Source organism: Tamandua tetradactyla, chromosome 1, assembly GCF_023851605.1.
Source record: "Tamandua tetradactyla isolate mTamTet1 chromosome 1, mTamTet1.pri, whole genome shotgun sequence".
NCBI classification, from domain to species: domain Eukaryota; kingdom Metazoa; phylum Chordata; class Mammalia; order Pilosa; family Myrmecophagidae; genus Tamandua; species Tamandua tetradactyla.
The window spans coordinates 122,663,308-122,684,696 of record NC_135327.1 but is presented as its reverse complement, the minus strand read 5'-3'; the positions used below and the strand labels follow the sequence as shown (position 1 = coordinate 122,684,696).

General features: G+C 36.6%; 1 protein-coding gene across 1 annotated transcript in view; it reads right to left on the bottom strand.

Annotated features, from left to right (window-relative positions):
- CALCR (calcitonin receptor) overlaps window positions 1-21,389 on the bottom strand; it is a 66,257-nt gene that overhangs the window by 16,394 nt on the left and 28,474 nt on the right. Inside the window, exons 7-9 of the mRNA XM_077163226.1 lie at window positions 9,325-9,478; window positions 4,154-4,214; window positions 3,999-4,065 (exon numbers count right to left, since the gene is read on the bottom strand). Coding sequence (XP_077019341.1) covers window positions 3,999-4,065; window positions 4,154-4,214; window positions 9,325-9,478 — 282 coding nt within the window. The remainder of the gene's footprint in view (window positions 1-3,998; window positions 4,066-4,153; window positions 4,215-9,324; window positions 9,479-21,389) is intronic.

Genomic DNA, 21,389 nt, shown 5'->3' with positions numbered 1-21,389 from the left:
CTGCATCTGTAAATATATTAGGTTCATCTCTAGTGATAGTATTCTTTTTTTTTCACTAGAGCAATTGTATATTTACAGAAAAATTATGCAGAAAGTACAGAGTTACCCTAAACTCTCTCTCTCACATATAGTTTTCCGTTATTAACACTGCATTAGTGTGGTAACTTTGTTACAACTGATGAAACAATATTTTTATAATTATACCATTAACTATAGTACATACATTACATTAGAGTGCACTCTTTGCGTTTTGTTTTTTAAATTTTGGTCACTTATGTACAACCTAAAATACCCATTTTTTCCACTTTCAAACTTAAAAATTCAGTGGTGTTAATTACATTCACCAAGATGTGCCTCTGTCACCACCACCCATAGCCAAATCTTTTCCATCAGGGTGTTTATACTTTATTATGATTTTTATAACTTTTATAAAGTGGAGTCAGAAATGAAGCTTTTATCTCACGTTTTCATTATCAAGATTTCCCACCTAGCCAGGACTACATAACTGAAAGTGAAAATGAGGACTGAAAACTATATCTATAAAGTTTATGTATTAGAGACAGTTAATGTGTGTGTGTGTGAATACATGCATGTGTGTGTGTATATTTTTTTAAAAAAGCAACTCGCTGGGGTTTAATTTACCTTTAATTTAAATAACAGATTTTAAGTGCACATTTGATAAATTTGGACAATTGTATGTGCATGTGTAATAACCACCCCCAAAAGATGAAGAACATTTCTATCACCCCAGAGAATTCCCTTTTATACCTTTCCAGTCACTAATTTCTATTACCATAAAAATGGAGTGTAATATTGCATATATTCTTTTGTGTCTGGCTTCTTTTGCTTAATATACCATCTGTGAGATTCATGCATGTTGTTGTATATATTAGTATTTCACTCTTTTTTATTGCTGAGTAGTATTCCACTGTATGAATAATACAATTGTAATATCTTTATCATTTCTCCTATTGATGAAATTTGAATTGTTTTTGTTCTTTGCACATTATGAATAAAGACAAATGACTATTTGTGGACATGTCTTTGGGTAGACATAAGCTTTCATTTCTCTTGATTAAGTACTAGGATTGGAACTGTCTGTCCATATGGTGAGTGCATGTTTAGCTTTATAAGAAACTGCTGAGCTGTTTGCTAAAAGGATGGTACCATTATATATTCCCTCTAGCAGTGTATGACCATTGCAATTGCTCTTTGACCTTGCCAACACTTGGTATGGTGATTCTTTTTACTATTAGCCAGTCTGGTAGGGGTTGTAGTGTTACTTTGTTGCTGTTTTAATTTGCAGTTCCCTGATAACTGAAGGAGGTTGAGCACATTTTCAAAAGTCTATTGTTTGGTACTTGGAATATTGTGAATGCTTTCCTTGGCTCTATGGTTTGCTTTTTCACTCTCTAAACAGTGTCTTAATTTTAAAGTGATCAATTGATCAATCTCTTCCTTAAGTGTCTTTTGTATCCTGTTTAAGAAAATTTTCCATATCCCAAGCTCATGAAGATATTCATCTAAGGTGTGTCTTCTAGGGGTTCTATTTTTTTGTCTTTAACATTTAAACCTACAATCCGTGTAGAATTTATTTTTTGTGTTTGGTTTGTGGAGGGAGTAACAATCCACTTTATATATCCGATTATTTTCTGTATGCATAGTGAACTCATCATCATTTCCCTCTGCTTTGAAGTGCCACTATCATAAATCAATTTTCCATACATGTATGGGCAGCTTTTTCAAAAGGAGAGAATTAACTTATTTCAGATTTGAATGATTCATCTTATTTTTGCTAAATCCTTTGTTAATTTACACATGTGTATGAGTATGTGTTTTCTGAAGTAATAACGAAATTGTTAAATATTTTTACTTTACTTTGTGAAAATAATAATAATAAAAATTAAATTATAAGACATTCTACAAATCTGAATTTATTAACAGTTACTATGACCTCTGTACATTTTAACAAATAAAGAAATGGAAATAATTTTTCAATGACTTAGAATCATAGACTGTTTCCATAAAGTACCCAAGAGATCAATTAATTTAACTTCTTCCTGATAAAAATGAGGAAACATTTTTGGTGAGTTGATTCATCTAAATTGCAGAACTGATAGGCAGTAGGGCTGGGGTGGAGCTAAGTCTCCTGAATCTTAGACAAGGAATAACATCGATGTCCACAGTAGGAAACTCAGACTGGGCAGGCTGAGGGCTCACTTTTTTTTAAAAAAAGCTGTTTTATTGAGATAAATTCACATATCATACAATCCATCTAAAGTGTACAATTAATGTCTCCTAGTATGTTCACATAGGGTTCACTATTTGTACTAACTCACTAATTGAGCTTGTGTTGAATGTTTGAATATCTGAGCTTCAACTTCACAGAACCAAAGACTTCTATAACTTTGGTGCATCAAAGCACATTTGATAAATGCAACATGTTCTTAACATTTATGATACGGAAACTTCTCCTACATGGAAACACTAGATCAAAGAATAAAGATTATATAACAAATTTCTCAGAATATGAAAGGTGATAAGAATTATTTTTTCAGGAGTAGCAAGATGCCCATCAAGTAAAGACGTTTGATACTAGCTAAAGGCTGAATATGTAACACGAAATATAAAATCAAGAGTTGAAATATTCGATCAATTTTATATGGGTTGACTCGTGGGATATCAGATTATTCAGGCATCTAAAGAATTTGAAGGGTATATCTAATTTTCCTGTGTTCATTTTGATGTAAAACATGATGTTTTCCAGACCAATGCATACAATGGCAAAAGGATTTTAAATATAAATAAAAAATAGGAAATTAAACACCTGTTTGGTCATAATTATTTTTGGCTGTGAAGACTAGTTTTGAAACCAAAATTGTTTTTGCTATTGATAATTTACTTTAAAATGGCTTGAATGGGTTTTCTACCCAGAATAGAATAAGCAGTATTTCCCCCCAAAATCCGAGAAAGGGAAGAGACCTTTACTAATAATTGAACTCTTGGGGGATACTGTAAAACTCAGGACCCATAATAGTGGGTCCTTGTAAGGACAGTTTGGTTAGAAAGTATATCACTACTCTGGAGAAGGGTAAAAATTTAATTTGCATTGGAAAGGTCAGGAAAGCCAGAAGATAGCCTGGATGATAACCTAATTTGATCAGCTACTTATGGATGCTTCCTCAATGCAGGAACAGAACTTGGGCATACGACACAGACTGTTTTTATTTTTCTCATTTTTATCTGAAGAGAACACTGTCTTTGAAGCTAATGGAAAAATAATGTCTAAATATTAAACTTAGGGTTCTGATGCTGGCCAACAAGTAGTAGAAAACCACGGGTAGAAATAAAAAGCTTGAATTCAGATCTAGACAGACACTTTCTCCCCTATCTTGATTCTTACACTATATTTGTGATTTGGGGGTACTGGTGGTTACTAGAGTCTTTGAGTCCAGTTTTCCTAGTGGACAAGGGTCTTGATATGTCTTCTTTGCTGGGCTGCTGTTAGAAACAGCACAGTGTATAGGAAATGCCTGAAATATTGACAGTGTGTGATCAGTAATAAATCAGTGATAAATACAGCCATGTACCAAAGATGAAATGGAAGGTGATTTTAAGCTTGGCAGGATGTGGGGAAAAAGCTGCAGTGGATGATGTGTTTTTTGTGGTCAGTCTCTTTATCAGCGTTACCTTTTCACCATCCTTGTAGCCACTTGGCCTTTACCTAGAAAAATTTATTTATAGAATTCTTAAAAATAAACCTTATTGCTTTTATGGAATGTATAGAAATGAACTCATGGTGTCCTCCCTCACCGATTGTATCAAATGACAGACATTTTTTGAAAATTGCAAAATCAAATTGCTCTTCTTATTATAGAATATCATTATGTTAGCTTCATTTTCAAGTTATAATACATGTGCTAGAGAGAACCATAGTCACAGAAATCCTAACCAAAGAGATAACACTCTTAATAATGGATTTAAAAAGCAATTCTCACCACCAATGCTGCCATGACAGGGCCATGGATAATGTAAAGCAAGTGAGTCTCCACACTCAGCCAGCAGCTGAAAAAAAGGGTGGGGGGTTGACCCACATCAATAGGGTGCATTTTACTTATGAACATGCTAACTTCAAAACCATTATAATACTTACTTGTCATTGAAGTACAGAGCTCTGGTAATGGCATGGACAGTAGTTGGCACCAGTGGGAACCCTAAAAATGTGAAAATGTTCAAATCAACACTTGGTTTCTTGGTCATGAGCTATAACTAGGGTTGTATGAAAAATGGTCGTTTTTACTTGCAAAATGAGTGGCAAATTTAATGTCTCTGTCAAAATATTTCTCTGGTGGTTTTACACAAACTATCTTTGGTAAAACCAAGTAGGAATGTTCACAGAGAACCCTGTTTAGAGCATACAGACCATTAAAAACCATTCCCAAAGTTCCCAGCCCAGCATTAATTAATTGTTAATTTTAATTATTAATTTTTATTAATAATTATTAATTATTAATTTCACTGTGATTGTTACTCCCACTGCTATGCCTGAGATGATGATGGTGGTGACAACATTGATGACAATGGCATAAGGCAGAGAGAGCCTGACTGCTCCCAAAGCCGTAGTTGGTCCTCACACTGTGTCTTCTAGGATTTTTGGCTTTTCTGTCTGCTTATATCCCATGCATCCATCCTGGTTTTTTTTTCTTTTTAATAGAAACACTTCGGAGAGGTCAGTGCATTTCCTGGATCTGGCACCCTTTCTAACTTCCGACTTCAGAACGTTTAATAAGGCAGCTTAGTATCCACTTCCCTGACTAATCTCAATGTGCTAGCCAAAAGCAGCATTAAATTTATAAACAGAAGGATGGAGATTGTTACTAGCAATGCATCTTGCCAGGTTACATTGTTTAAAAATGAATTTTCTTTCTATAAATGTAATCTAGAATAAAGTTGTGATTTTTATTAAAAAGATTCTCTGTCTTTCGAAGGTATATCTATGCACAATAAACTATTGTTCAATTTGATTTGTATGTTTTATAAATTGAACATGAATTATATGCAAAAAAAGAGAATGCCTCAAAATACTGAGTTTTCACCTAAGAACAACCTCAGCTTCTAAACCTATGAAGCATATAATTCAGTAGGCCCATAGATAAAATGTTTCACCTTGAAATAATTTTGAGTTTGGCTATTAATACAAAACATAATTACTTTATTCACAGAAATTCTAACATATTTCCCTGCTTGGGTTCAGAGAAATGCCTGTTTTAGAATTTTAAAGCAAGAGAAGCATGTGGAGATTCCAGTTCCACTCGATCATTTTGTAGAGAGCAATCTGTGTTTCCTACTTAATATAGAGAGTAGTACAGAACCCACCCACCACGTCTAATTCCTAGGGCTCTTTGCCTTCTAGCCATGATGCCAGTTTTTTTTTTTTTTTTTGGCATGGGCAGGTTTCAGGAATCGAACCTGGGTCTCTGGTATGGCAGGTGAGAATTCTGCTACTGAGCCACCGTTGCACCACCCCATGATGCCTCTTTTTAATGCAGTTTCTTTTCCCTCTTCCTCATTTCCCATAACAACTCTTCCATCTCACCAAAGATGGTGACTCTTAGACTAATTGTCTCTTCCTGGGATCTTTGATTTTAGGGGGTGTATATAAAGGCTCTTTGTTCAATGTAAAAGGCTGATAGGAAATTTCTTTCCCTTTATTTAGAACAAGAAGGAAACTAGAAAGACTAAGACTCAATCTGATGAAAGCTGAACGATAAATGCTTTCTCCCCAAACTAAATTTCAGAATTCAGAGGTGCCTCCATTTGAGAGAAATTGACCAGTAAGTGGTCCTGTGTAGACGTGGGAGGGAGTAACTGCGGAAAGAGGCATTCTTTCAGAGAGAATTTCATCACCAGATACTTGTTCATCCAGACAGGGACAATCATAAATGACCCACAAGTTCTTTGAGATAAATTCCAGATCTTGTAATGAGCATATTATTTAGAGCTGAAAAATAAATGTATGGGCTGTACATTACCTGAAAATAGCATTAAGTCTTAAATTATGGCTTTTTTGGGCAAAATTTTCTGTTGCCACACTTCAGGAATCTTCTGAAAGCATGGTGGGCCTTTTTTCTTGGAAAAGTAAGATTTAGACCCTATCGTACTCTTCCAGTGTGAAAATAATTTCAAAAGTAAAATAAAATATTATCCAGTTAGAATTTCTTCTATGCTCCATTAAATTCTTTAAAGTTTCTGTGAAACTATTTTTCTTAAGAAATCACTTTGGTTATAATACTCTTTTCCTCTCTTCAAAAGATAATGCTTGCTTGAAGTTCCAAGAGAGATCTATTGCTTTAAAATACGTCATCATAACTGTCTCTTATTTTGTTTTCAGAACGGAGATTTGGTACTGTGATTTTTAAATGGTAAGTGGAATTTTGTGTATGTTTCTGTGTGTGTGTAGGAGTGAAGAAAGACATGTTTAGTTCTGGCATATTAAAAATAATTATATTTAGAACTGTATCAGTTGACTGTCTTTCCAAGACTCTCTCTGTGGAAGTGTAAATCCTCTCATTCTTTTAAACTGATTATTCTGTTCTTAAATCACTGAATGCAATCTTCTTTAGGATTCTACTTGCATCACTCTGACAAATGTTGTTTTAAATGTTTGTTGATTAAAGAGGGTTAAGGAATCACAAATATTTTACTTATTATCATTATCTTCTTTTTGCTACAGCTGAAAAATTTGTTTCCTTTTTTCCCTTGAATTGTTTATACATGTTAAGTAGATGTCTTCATCAAGCTGTCTCTGATGATGCAAAAAAAATTTTATAACTAATTCACAATGCATCAATATGTAAGAGTAGAATAAATTGTTCCTTCCAGGGTGCCCTCACATCTGCTGAATGTCATAGGCAAGAATAAATTCACAGGCCTTTTCTTCCATGAGCATTTTTCTGAATGTGGCAGGTAGGTTTTTGAACAGTCAAAACTGGTACAGAAAAAATACGCCATGAATTTTATTTCAAAGCAAATAAGTGAAATGGATTCAACAGAAACAGCATTGTACACATGTATGTGTGCATGCCTGGGGTGGGATGGTTTCTTCTGGTGTTCTTTTGGAAGACTTCTAATTAGCAGTAAACATTACCATTGTCATGATCACAGTTGCTATGATTACCTGGAGGGGATAAAATTGTATCCTGTTCATTCCTGGCATGAACAGCTTTAGAGTCCAGAATTTGTTGAAAAGGTGTGTATGAGGCTGAAGAGGGGAAGGAAAGGAAAGCCCAGTCTCTCATGGAGGGCTGGAATGAAAAGAAAAACAAAACACTAAAAGGCCATTTCGATGGCCTTCTGGCCTATTTTGAGGAAGGAAATAGGGGAGAACCTAGTGCCTGCTGTGGGACACCAGAAAGATAGTCACATACTGGTTTCTAACCTCAGTGATGTTTAGGGTAACAGAATGCTGGGGCTGCCACTGCTGCTTTGACCTCTCAGCTGGGAGCAGCACAAACCAATGAACTGGTTTGGTACATACTCTAGATGGCCTGCCCAGTTCACAAAGAATGCACCCTGTGCCCCCATTTTAATGGTTGAGTTATTCCTCTGCCATGTTGTAACTATATGACAACATCCCCTCAAGTTCATCGGACCAGGGCAGGCCACCTGGCTTCATTCAGTTAGACTATCTTTCTCTTGCCCTGCTATTCAGAATTGGGACTTAAATGTGGACTTGTAATCTCTATGTGTGGCTGAAACAGAAAAATGTGAGCTCTGGAAATTTAAGGGCAGGTGGTATTTACCATGAGAACTGGGGGAGCAGAGACCCTGTGGAATATAGTCTGTAGAAAAAGAGAAGAGTTAAAGCAGATGCCCAGAGACAAACAGATAAAAGCACAGAGAAGGAGAGTGCTCTTGGTATCTGGTCCCAAAGGATAGCCATTTTAATAGCCTGGCTGCAGTTCTCTCTGTGAAGTCCATGTGATAACCCAGATTCTGATCATCTCTCTCTTTGGCTCAAGTCAGAACATCTTGTTCTCTGTTACTTGCAACCAAAGAATGGTAGCATAGTTAGTCAATTTTGAGGCACTCCCAATACTGCTCCATAGACCCACCTTTACTGGATTATTCCATTTGATTCAGCAATTCCATTGGGTTTAGGTTGAAATACATGGTTTAAAATCTGAGTTTCCTGTTAGGGAATGATGTAATGGAAACAAATATTCATGGGTCCAGCCCTGGCATACAGACTGTGGAAAAGAGTTTGGTCTGACTTCCCAGACACACTTCTATGTGGTTGGTAACAATGTCTGTTGGGCAAGGTTTTAAATACAAAGTTGATGTACCATCTCCCTCTTCATTAAATCTCCTATCAACAGTTTTAGAGAGTCTCCAACTTGCTGCATTAAAGGACAGGCTTAGTTGAAGGCAATCTACAGCTTCTGCTCCAAAAGGCACAACCATCAATCAATGGACTTGATGAGTGCAGCCTTCGGTTCTATCATCAGAGTGGGATAGTCCATAGATCCATTTTGGGGGGGACATTTCAAAGGAAGTTTCTTTCTTGATAAGGTAGCAGTGCTCTTGCCCCAGAACTCCTTCTCTCTCATTGCCTTACTGTCTCTCTGCTCCCCTTGCACCAGTTGGGGCTGGACTTTTAGCAGTCCTGGGGGAAGAGGAATAATTTCAGGAGAGTTCTACGGACGTCAGCACCCTACCAGAGTTAGTCTATACAGAAGCAGCCACAGCGTAAGACTCCAACATAGGCTTTTTTTCTAAGCCATCACTATGAATAACATTATCAGGCCAGGCTCTTCCTAGAGGCCCATGATGCTTATCTATCTCTCAACTGGACTCTACTTCTTGATTCGCTGGAGAAATGTAGCTGATGGACTGAGAGGAAAACTTCTTAAAGATGGGAAGTGAGGCCAAGATGGGGTAGGTACAGAATTCAAGTTATGAAATCCTCTTTTGCACTAGAAGTGATGGATAAAAATGAAGGAGCCCTATTCAGCTCCTCTCTCAACAGGTGCATGCTTTGCTTCCATCATTTAGTTGAGTTTGTATCCTGAATATACCCTTAGAATTATACCCCTCCTTCTTTGCTCTCGCCTCCAATTCATCACAATTCAATTGAACGTTTTTCTAACAGGAGGCCTATCATTCTGCCAACCCCTCTAGGGGACTGAACTGCTGCCAGCACTTGTGACCCTTCATTCCTCAGAGGACCTGGACTCCTGACTCCGGTCTCGGAGATCAAGTCTAGAGGACTCTAAACAAAGGCGGGGTGAAGGTGGCTCAAAACTCAACTGAGAAAATACATACCCCAGCCTAAGAGGTAATACCACCGCAAGCGTTGTTCCTCCGTGAACACGGCCACCACGATGAGTGTATGAAGATAGATCCCTTCACAGAGCATCCAGAAATAATTGCATGCCATCATGTACTGGTGGAAAAAGTGGAGAATCTTGCAGCTCACCTGTCAGAAAGAAACCCGTCAGTGGAAAATACTGGCAGGGGTCTGATAGTGAACAGAAGGCAAATGTGAAATTGAGCAGGAGTATCTGCATTCAGCTTGCAAGGCAGTTTTCCTAAGCATCTGTCAACACATGTTACCATCTAAATCTATTAATTAGAGTGATAGAGTTTTAGATGGTGTATATGTCATTGGTATTGCATGTAACAGCCAAATAGGCCAACAGAAGCTTAGTCCACAAAATGTTTTTTGCCCTGATGCTTTCTAGTGGCTTATACAAACTGGCCAGGGTCATTTTTCTGCAATGTGTCAGAGACTCACACTTTTAGATAGCATCCAATGATTTGTCACATGACTTTTAGGGTCCCTTTTCAATGGCTAATGGGGCAAATAACCTAGATATTTTTAATGGTGCTCCTGAAATTCACTGATCTGTTGATTATGTCTCCTTAAACATAAAGTGGAGAGAATCAGGTGATAAATTTCTCATGTATGAACCAAGAAATATGGAGAGCCCAGTGGATGTGAATGTTTTTGTTTTCATATGGTAAAGCAGGATGGAATAGGACAAATGTAAGTTCCTTGTTTCCTCCCTAGCTCTGAAAGAATTGCAAACTCCCTAAAGCAAAAATTTCCCCTAAAGTCATAAAGCTTATAAAATCATGGGCCTGAAGTGAGCTCTTAGTTAATAACAGAAAGCCTGGGGTTGGACAATTTAAAATTGTTCTTTCTGAAAGGAGAGTCTGGAACCTGAAATGGGGCTCAGCCAACTCTGGTGTCAGCAGGGCTCCAATTACAAAGAGAGCTTGGTTTCCATATTGGAATGCAAGTGTTTGTCAGGCCCAGCTTGGGTGCAAAGAATAGGATGACGTCCTCGCTGAGTACTCAGTGGAAATGTAGGATTTACACTCCTGGGAGAATCAGATTAACTATATACCATTGTCTGTGTAGGAATAATCTCTGTGTAAGCTGTATAACAAGGTAACATGCTAGTCTCCAATTGGCTCTATGGAGATTGTCTATTGGGGTGGGAGAGGCTGTCTCGTGCATCATTAGATGTTTAGCAGCATCCCTAGTCTCTGTCCACTAGACACTATTAGCACACCCCTCATTTCCAGCCATGACTATCAAAAATATCAACCAAATCTTCCCTGGGCAGCAAAATCCACTCAGCTCTAGAGCATTTGGTTGTGCTTAGTTTCAGGAACCCTCTCTAATAATGACAAGGAATAGTGGAGCTGGGCCTTGAAAAGGAAGGAGTTTGTTGTATGAGGAAAGGGCAAAACGTGAGAGCACAGCAAATATAAAGGCATGGAGGTGGAAAAGATGAAATATGCCGGATGTAGCTTATTTCCCTGAGATAGAGTTTTAAGAAAGGGATGTGATATGTACATTTTGTGACTTCTGATGGTGCTTAGTTCAGAGCAGTGCATGTGGAAGACATTCGGTGGATTCTTATTGAAAAACTCATAGCTAATGCAGGGGTCCTCAAGAAAGTAAGACTGACTAAGAGTGCTGTCATATTATTTATTTGATCTTTGTGGCATATTTGTAAATCCCTGGTAGAATATCAGATGAGTTTTTATTGAGTACACACTGAGATTCTATGGGATTTGAAAAAGGAGTTTCCAAAATGGATGTTTCATTTCTGACTCTGCCATTTTTATCCTTTTCTGCCTGTGAATTAGTGTTTTCCTTTTCTGGGAAGACTCCTAGAGACACAGACATACACTTCTGTAACATTTTAATATCAATAGTAATAATGATAAGGAAAATAAGAGCTAACAGTTATTGAGTACTCAGCAGGTATCAATCACCGGCTAAATGATACACACACATACAAAAAGACAAGCATGTAAGCATCACAACTATTCTAAAATTGAGAATTATTATAATTCCAATTTTTTTCCAATAAGAAAATGCATGCTTAGAGAGGTTTAGTAATTCTCCCAAGACAACATGGCTAGATATTGAGCAGAGATTAATCAAGAGACCAATGCCCTATTAATTCTGTCATTCTTACTTCGCAACTTGCCGCTATAAATATGAGTTCCCAGAATAAATCAATTCCATTTTCATTGTTACAGAAAGATTCCCAGAATTTCAAACAAAAGAAGCCACTACATTTTGTGATGGTCTTTGATGTGTCAACTGGCCATAGTCCTCCATTATTCAGTCAAATATTAATCTAGTGTTACTGTGGTTTGTAGGTGGTTTTGTAGGTGGAATTTAAGTCCATAATCTGAAATAAGGAGATTACCCTAAAAGCAATTGAGCTGGGCCTGATTCAGTCAGTTGAAAGATCTTCAAAACATAGCTGAGGCTTCTGTGAAGTCAAATAAATTCCATCTATGGACAGCAGCTCCCTCTTGGGTTCAAGGGTTCCAGCCTACCTTTCCTGATGGCCTGACTCACAGATTTCAGACTTGCCTAGCTAGCCACCACAATCACAAAAGTCAATTTCTTGCAAGAAGTTCCTTAATATACAGCTTTTAATGCTCTGTTTCTCTGGCTGAACCCTGACTAATACATTGCCAGAAGCTGACATCTAGGGAATCTGCCTATTCAGAGACCTCCCCATAAATCCACTCCTACCACCCCATTTTAATTCTTTCGGTTGGACTTGGCCAACTGCAAATTGGCAAAAAAACTGTAATTCTATAGTTGGACTTCAGTGTAGATGGAGCTTTTATGGAGCATCCTACTTAATTCATTCCACAAACATTTATTACGTTTTTGTGTTTGCTCCTGGACTAGGTTCTAGAGTTGCGAAAAGAAAGTTTAATTCTTGCGATCAAGAAAATCACCTTGTGGTGGGGACACAGACATAGAAATAAATTATTGTAACCATATGTGATGACTTCTAAAAAAGGTAATTTTTTCTAGCCAATTTTAAGGAATTTAGAAATTCTTTTCTCACATATTATAGCATGGCTTAGTGCCTTAGTCAAAGGAAACAAATGAATCAAACTAGTGGAATTTGCATTATTAGCTTGGAATTATACACAATTTTTGCATAGTGGATTAGTGAATTTGCTGAAGTTGATCATGTTAATGAGCACTAAGTCACACATTGTGCTTTTCTTCCAGCTCTTGTATTATTTGGAAACTACACTAGAGGCTAATTTATAGTAAAGGCAGGAATTTCTCAAATTTGCATGGACAACATTTAAGGAAAATGAAGAGGCTGCAAAGAATATTTTTCCTTTGTCTTTAGTTAATTGGAGTATATACTAAGGATGTTTGGAAACTTAACGGCAACTAATTAAAATCACATCACCCACTATAGAAACATTAATAAATAGCTCAAGATACTGAAAAATTAGTTTGAAATTGTCTAAATAATACTAAATCCTTAATACTTTGGACTGAATCAAAGCTGCCAAGTTTATTTCTGTCACCTTGTTTTAAAGCAGAAATAACTCTGTGGGTACAAAGTTATCTCAAGTGGTTAAGGAGGATTGCTTACATTTTCCTGAAGCTTCTAAAAATGTTTTATCATTAGTTTATTTTACTACAGAAGGAAGAGGGTGAAATTATGTTTATTTGAGCGAGGGAAGAATTGACAAGTCAATTTCCAAAAGGAAAAGAAAAGTCATTTTTAAAAATACCCTAAATAATAAAGATTATTTGTAGACTCCATTGGCCAAATTTAATGGTTAATTTTTTGAAAATTCACTTAAAGGACATCTTGATAACATAGTTAGCAAACATGTAATTCCTGTTAGATATATGTCTGCCTTATTCATCTTTATATTTTCTACTGCCTCTCCCAGCTCCACCCCCAGGACTTAAACCCAATAGGAAGCTGTGCAATGGATACTTATTAAATCTAAGTGAATATGGCTTTTAAGTAGCTTTTCTGTTAACAGAAAGTGCCATAAATCTTAAAGCTTAATTCAATGATTACATCATCAAGTGTGCCTAAATAAGTGCTGCGTACCCAAAGTCTGAGAAATAAATTCCAGGGTCTTTGTTTTTACCTAACAGCACTACTGTTCTTGCCAACATCTGCAAACATGGGCACGCATCTGTCGAGTCAGGCTGCTGACACAAACAGAAAACTTAGAATACCTGGATCCCTGGGCCCAGCTTCAGTCTTTGCATGGTCTTTCAAGTTCCATGCAGTGTATTTTATGAAAGGAAGCACCCCTTAAGTCTGGTCATCTGTACCCCGTGCCCCTTGTAGAACAGCTGTTTCCCCTTGTACAGTGGTCTTCAATCTGGACATGCATATGTACCCCTGGGTATATGCAAAGGGGTACGCGAGTGCTACATTTTATGTACAATTTTCTAATGTTCTTTAGTTCTCTTTTTCCATGTACCCTTCCACTTTACAACATAGAAACACATGTCTCGCCTGGTCTAGATTTTACTATTGTGCATTACCCAGTTATAAAGCAACCTTCAAAGTCCAAACGTTGCAACAATTTGGAATATTATTTTGGGGGAAACATCCTTTAATGATTATTCAATGTTCCCTAAACTCTCCTTAGGGTGATCTGCTTTTCTCTGCCTGATGCAGATGTCTGTTAAGGAAAATAAATTCAAATGTGGTATTTTGACCTGTTGGAATGTTCTGAAATTAGAGTGTAGGCAGTGGGAATTATGACAGTTTTCATTTAATAACGTCACTTCTCTATGTCAGATAATTCCTTGCTCTTGAATTAACGTCTGGTGAGAATAAAGCACTTTGGGACACTTTCGGCATTTATTTCTTAAAAACATTTTTCAGGCTCATTTTCTTCCCTGTGTTTCTAGGATTCAAAGCACATGCATTTTAGATATTGCTCCACAGGTCCTGTAGTCTCTATTCATTTTTGCCAATATTTTATCTTTCTGATTTCCAGCTTGGGTAATGTATATTGGCCTATCTCCAAATCAACTGACTCTTTCATCTATCTCCACTCTGCTGTTGAACTCATCCAGTGCATTTTTTTTTTTTTTAATTTCAGATGCTGTATTTTTGAGTTCTAGAATTCCCAATTAATTCTTTTTAATAATTTCTAATTTTTGGTCAAAATTTCCTATTTTCATTCATTCATGTCCTTGAACATTATAATGTTTTGAAATTTTTGTCTACTAATCTTAATGTCTGAGTCTTAATGTCAGAATCTGTACTTTCTCTTGAGAATGAATCGTGTTTTCCTTCCTTCCTTCCTTTTTCCCTTCCTCACTTCCTCTTTCCCTTCCTCACTTCCCCTTTTCCTCCCCTCCCTTCCCCTCTATTCCTCTTGTCTCCTCTCCACTCTTTCTTTCTTGTAATTTTGAATTGTATGCATATACTAGGTTGCAGATTCTGGATTTTGCTATATGTCTTTGAAATTTTCTGAGCTTCATTTGTTTTAGTAGGCATTTAATAGCTAAATTCACAGTGAAATTTTCTAGATAGGGGCACTTCAAATCTCAGTTCAGTTATTTTAGACAGCTATACTGCTTGCACTCCTCCCTGCACACAATACTTCTAGGGTCAGCCAAAAGACCCTAGACAAGGCGTACATGGAATCTGGGACCCCTCTTTTCTGATTCTCTGCTTTCCAAGATTAACTGACTGATTTTCAGGGGCTGTGGCTGCCCTAAATCTGTCTTCTGTTCTTACAGTCAGAAAGATTGAGGGTTTACTATCAACATTTTAGCTGCACTGAAAAGGGGTAAAATCTGTAAAATAATAGGAATCCTACCCATACTTGGTATTCTCTTCCTTCCACTATCTACCTGTTTTGATTTCTCTCATCTTCAGATAGTTTATTATTATACTTTGTCCAGAGGTTATAGTTGTTATCTGTGGGAAGTTTGCCAGATACAAACAACTCAGCCATCACTACTTTGCTTTTAATTAATTTTAGATAATAAACCACTATAAAATATCTATAAAAGTCATGTGAAAATTATGGTGGTAGGATAATAAAATGGGAAACTTTGAATAAAATAATTTTCTCCAGATAGTAGGTCTCGTATGATTCATATTTTGGGGAATATATGCTCAGCATTTTCATAACTAATAGAGTGATTTTTCATTTTCAGAAGCTCAAGGAAATATATTATGCTGAAATAAAAATAATTGTCTACATCTCAGGAGTTATCTTTAAAATTCTTTAGTTTATCTTTTTACTTTTGATTGTTATTTCTGAAAATACTTCCTATCTTCATGATTTGCAGTTTATTTTAATACATTCCCAGTCTTGAGATAATATTCAAATAAAATATCTAAGGATATAGTTGTCTATAAATTTGGTAGCTTAATTTTGATAAGATACTTATTTTTCACTTTATAGCAATGTTTCATGTTTATCATTGACTGTATGTAATATATTCATATATATTCATATATATTATATAATAATACATAATTTATTCATATATATTCATATATATTCTGTATATAATCATATTCCAGACCTTTTTAATGAATTTGAACTTATTACATGGACAACGTGTAATCACTTTTTTCTCATCAGGGAGTGATAGAGAAATTATTTATCAGCTGAATTCAATTACATGCGACACTAAGATGATTGCTCTCCATTGAAGTGCTATTTATATGTGCAATTGAAACATTTTTCTATGATGGCTTAGCTTTAGATCTGTTTAAATGTATGTCTTGCTATTTTCCTCATCATTATAATTAAAAGAACACAAACTTTTGTCTGAATCAAATATATTCAGTGTCTGTTTCTCCCACCCTGCCATCTCCACCTGAGATTCCTTGGAAAACAAATACTCCAGAGAAAATATTTTCTTGAATACTGAAAAGGTTCCCATTTCATGGAGTCATCAGGTAAGCTCTTTTCTTCACTGGGCTGCCTCTTGGAAATATTTTGATTTCAGGATACTTTTAAAGTAATATTATTGGAGAAGATGTTCAGAATTAGCTTTAGTTTCATAAGAAAGAAATCTACAGTGTTTCCATTCTTTTCGAGATGATTGGAAGTGTTGCTTATTCTTCATTCATTATCAGTAATATGGAACAGAGTTGTAGGACGAAAACAAAATGGGAAATACCAGATCTGATGACATGAGGTTATGGTAAGAAGAGTTTTCTTTCCCTTCTTTAATTGTCTGTAGTTGTGAATTGTGCTTTGAGGATTGTCATCGGAGAATGAGATAACTAAATATTTTTGGTATACAATCAAAGAAAAGTAGACTACTTTACACTATGTAGGATCAAAGATTCTTTTTTCCCCATCTTTTCTGTTGCTCTTCTTTCCTTCTAAAACTGTCTCAGTTTTACAAAGTTTCTTTAAAAATTTAGCAAACCAATCAATACTGTTTTTAACATTGCCATCTCTTCCCCCTTCTAAGTGGTCCCTTATTCTGGAAGCTATTTAAAGCAAGGAAATAAGTGTTCCTAGCAGAGAAAGGTGCCCAGAAACATAACCCAAAGGATTCTTAAACTTTAACGTGGATAAAAATGACGGATGGGGTGATAAAAATGACTCTACAAGGATATATACTGTGCTTGATCAAGGCTTTAGGAGATTTGGGAGGGTAATTCTGGTTATATGGGGATTTTTTAAATAAGCTATCTTTAATATCCAGTAACCCTATGATACAATTCTACTTTATCATTTTTCCCTTTAGCCTTGCCTTTCATGGAAAATATTTGTAAATTTTCAAGTAAAACTTAATATTCTTCAAATTAGCTTTTTAAATTAAGTGTTTGATTATTTCATGCTTTAAAGAATGTCATCTGTTTCATTGATATCTTAAACCACTGAACTGCATTCCAAATATGGGGAGCTTATGGGGAAGAAACAGGAATGATTCTCTGGGATGTGACACATTTGTTTCAAAGATAGTATATATCATATTTAGTCCCTCATGCCTTAAATTCTTCCAGATCTCAGTAAAGCTTTTTTACCTTACTGTTTTCATTCTAGGTTTTTCTTGCCTACAATGTGCCTGGAACAGTGTGACTTGTTTCAGTCACGGAATCTTATTTTTTTTTCTGCAGCATTTTTGCTTCTAAATGATATTTCTAAATGCTCAAGGTCTCTTCATCTTCTGGGGAGACTCCTTGGTTAATTTTTTTTTTCAGGGCAGCAGTTTCTGTTTAGAATTATTTGGGGAGTAACAATTTTCTACTCCAGAAAATTGTTATGCATTGCCTGTGTGTGTGTCTCAGGGTGTTAAGTGCATCAAGAAGTCCTGGAAAGGTTTCTTCCTATTTCTTTAGGGAAGCATGCCATGCAGGACTCAGGGGCAATAGAAGAGTAATTTTACACTCTCAAAGACAGTATGGGGTTTTCCTTTGGAAAAAGCAGGAAGATTCCTTAGGAGCAAGGCAGAAGACTCCTCCACATGACTGCCTGGTTGGTCATCATCCATGTCCTGGTCCCCTCTACACAGAACACCATGATCATGCAGAGGTGAGAAGTGGGGCACTCTGTAAGAGCAGCCTACACTGAAATCATCCAGAAGAATTAGAAAACAGGAAGGCAGGACTGGTAAACATAGAGAAGAAAATTCCTGCAGGAGACAGGCAGATTAATAATGACTTAAAGGGAAGAATAATCTGATCATCTAGTCAATTATGTGGGGGCCTAATAAGTTGCTGGACTGATCAAATATTTGTTTACATGTGAAAGTTTCAGGTAGAGATAGCCAATATATAAGATATTGCAGGAATGCATCTTAGATGTAATCTTATGGCTACAATTGCAAAGGAGATAAGAATGGGGCTAGAAGCCAGCGTGTAGAAGCATCGTAAGTGTTTGTTTGCATTTACCAGCTAGCACAGTGTTTACAGCTTGTTGTGCCTCTCATACCCTAGCACTGCTTGTATCAGTAAGCCTCAGTGGGGCACACATTTTTGGGGAATGGAAGTTGCATCTCCCTTGCCTTCCCTGAAGTATTTAGGACTGGAAACGAGCAGTATGGGGGGATAAATTAGTTCCTTTTTTTCTAAAAGGGAGGATGGACCAAATGAGATGGACAATTAGGTAATTTTCCTAGCCTTCTTCCCTAGAAATGGGAGGAAGAATTTGATACACAGGGACATAGAAAGGACACATATCTTACCTTTTCTTCTCTTTCCCTTCACATATCTCACGAATCAGAAAACATGCTTTAATCTATTCCCTGACGATAAATTCTAGTGGGAGTGGGCATGGGCTATTTATAGTATTATTCATTCCTGAATACCCTGACGTAATGAATCCCTCCAAATATATCCAGTGTAGATATAAAAAATAAAAGAGCCTATAGTTGTGTTTCTCAAATTTCGGCATGCATCAAGAGAGCTTTTTAAAACACAGATTGCTGAGACAAGTCGTGGAGATTCCAAGTCAGTGAGTATACAGTGGAACCTGAGATTCCACACTTCTAGTAAGCACCTGGGATGCTGGATGCTATTGGTTGACAAACCTCATTTTGAGTAGATTTGGGGTACAGAGGGGTTTCCTCAGTACCTGACCTATTTGATTACTTTCTGGTTTTCAAGTGCTGATCATCATAACCATTAAAAAGCAAAAGCTTCCTGTTCCAGTGAACTCATGAAACAATAAGAAACGTCCTGATTGATTCACACCTATAGTCAAACCTCAAGAAGAAGAATTACAGACCTCTCTGTCAAGCTGATACAGTTGATAAAATGAGGGAAAAAAGGCCTTCGTCTCAACTTGAAAACTGTCAACTTGTACAGGCTTTAAATCTGGCTGAATGAAGTAGAAAAATCTCCCACTCAAAAAGTCAGCATTAAATTACTTTGAAGAAAAGTACTGCATTCTTTCTTCAGAGGATTATAAAGATGTAACATTTTCAAGTAGACGTGAGTCTGTCATGCAATCCTGAGATGATTCCTGATAAAGGCTCAAGAGAAAATGAGCTTGAATCTCTGGAACTGTGGCTGTGACTAGATTCATAAACACACACACACACACACACACACACACACACACACACACACACACACGAGAGACAAATCCCATCCTAGATAAACACATCAGGAGATGATATGGAAATAGGCAAAGGTAAATTCTGAAAGGGCTCAGAAAACAAAGCCAGAGCAATCAAAAAATTAAGGTACATACAATTCTGACTGATAGGAAAGAAATGTGGCTGGAGAACAAAAATAGCAGTTTTCTAAATTCAAGAGCCTTTGTCTATACAGTATAGTCAGGGGATTCTTTCACTCCTCTTGGGAACTCTCAAACCAGGGCTGAGCTAGTTCTTTATTTTCAGCCCATTTGATCATTTGTGATCCCCAAATCTCCCAGTGTGTGCATTCTGCTTTTAAACTTACTCTTTTGGATTTAAGCAAGATTTTATAAGTGCTCTGAGTTTCCACATCCCCTATGCTGTCCAACACAGAAATGAACTGTGTAGGGTACCACAATTAGAAACTGACAAGGGCTAAAAGCCTAATGAAACTGCTAACAACAATAATGTAAATAACAATAGCTAACATTTGAGAGTTATGTGCCAGAAATTGTTTTTTTTTTATTTGAGGTTTATCAGTTTATTTAATCTTCACAAACAACTATGTGAGGAAGGTACCATTATTATCTCTATGTCGGTACAATGAAGTTCTGTAACTTGTTCAAGATTATAAAATAATCTGCAAATAAGCAGAAGAGCTAGGATTTAATATCTGGCTGTCCAGCAGGAACAATGTTATACTGTTTGGAGCAATCCAGTTAAATACAGCAAGTAATGAATTAACCACAGCAATGAAACAACATACCCCTAGGAATATGCAAAGAACTCACTGGAAGTACTTGGAGAATTACAATGAGTCTGTAAGAAGTTCTGTACTAAACTCAGGATACCCTTCTTGAAGCAGGGGAAACCTGCTGCAACTGTTGAGATGAAGGCTCCTTTTGTAAGACATGCCATAGGACACTGTTTGTAAGTCACTGATTTCGAGCAGAGAGCTGCCACACAGCTTACCCAGACGAAAGTAATTGGAAATTGGGTGGATGGTTATAGCCATGTTGGGAATAAATTCCCCTTCAAAACCAAATGGGAGAGTAGCTAAGTATAAATAATACATTTAAGTAGGAAGTAATAGATTCTAATTTACTGTACCACATTGTCTTGGTTCAAAGACCACTTATTGGTTCTGACATGTAAATAAAATGAAGTCGCATAAACAACCGGAATAGGGTACATCATTGCATTGCCACACCTTGGCATTCCTGATTTTGCTTTGTCCCCTAAGACCATCATACCTTTTCATTCCCTGTCTTATTTCTTCCATAGGATACTGAAATAGATAATCCCAATCTAGTGTTTTTCTGCCACTGATCTCTCACCTCACAAACTCTGCCGTACCTGGTCTTCACATTTACATGTCCTCCCTTGCTTTCCTTCCACACTGTGCTGCATCTTTCTCTAATGCCTTAGTTCTAAGTATCCTTTCCAAGCTGATCTTCCCAGGCCTACGATGAAGCTCTGACATCACCTGGTGGCTCAACTGTCTTGAACAAATGAGGTTTAGAAGAAATTCACTTCGCTTTTTAGAACTTTGGAATCTTTTGACATTGCTTATTTAAGAGACTTATAGAAATTGTTTCTGCTTTTGAGGAGTAAAGTGCTCAGGTCCTAGTATAAACTAATCTGTCTGTATTGTGCTTTTCAGACCCAGTTAAAAGTTTAGAGAGATATTACTTTCTAGAAAATGATTAGCATGCTTCCAGCTTCCTTTTGATGCAGCAAGAACAATGCTTTTAATTCTGCCTCCTGACTCTATAGGAAGATCCTCAAATGAGCAGAAAGAACAAGAAAATGAAAATTTTAGACATTATGGAAATGAATTGCTCAAATGACACAAATTAGAATGGCAAATTTTCACATCACTCAATAAAGTGAGGAACTATTCAGGCCTTTTTAATGCAATGAGTTATTTTGAATTTTACTTTTTTTTTTTTTTAAGGATGTGAAGGAATAAAATTTCACCCTTGATTGTACAGAG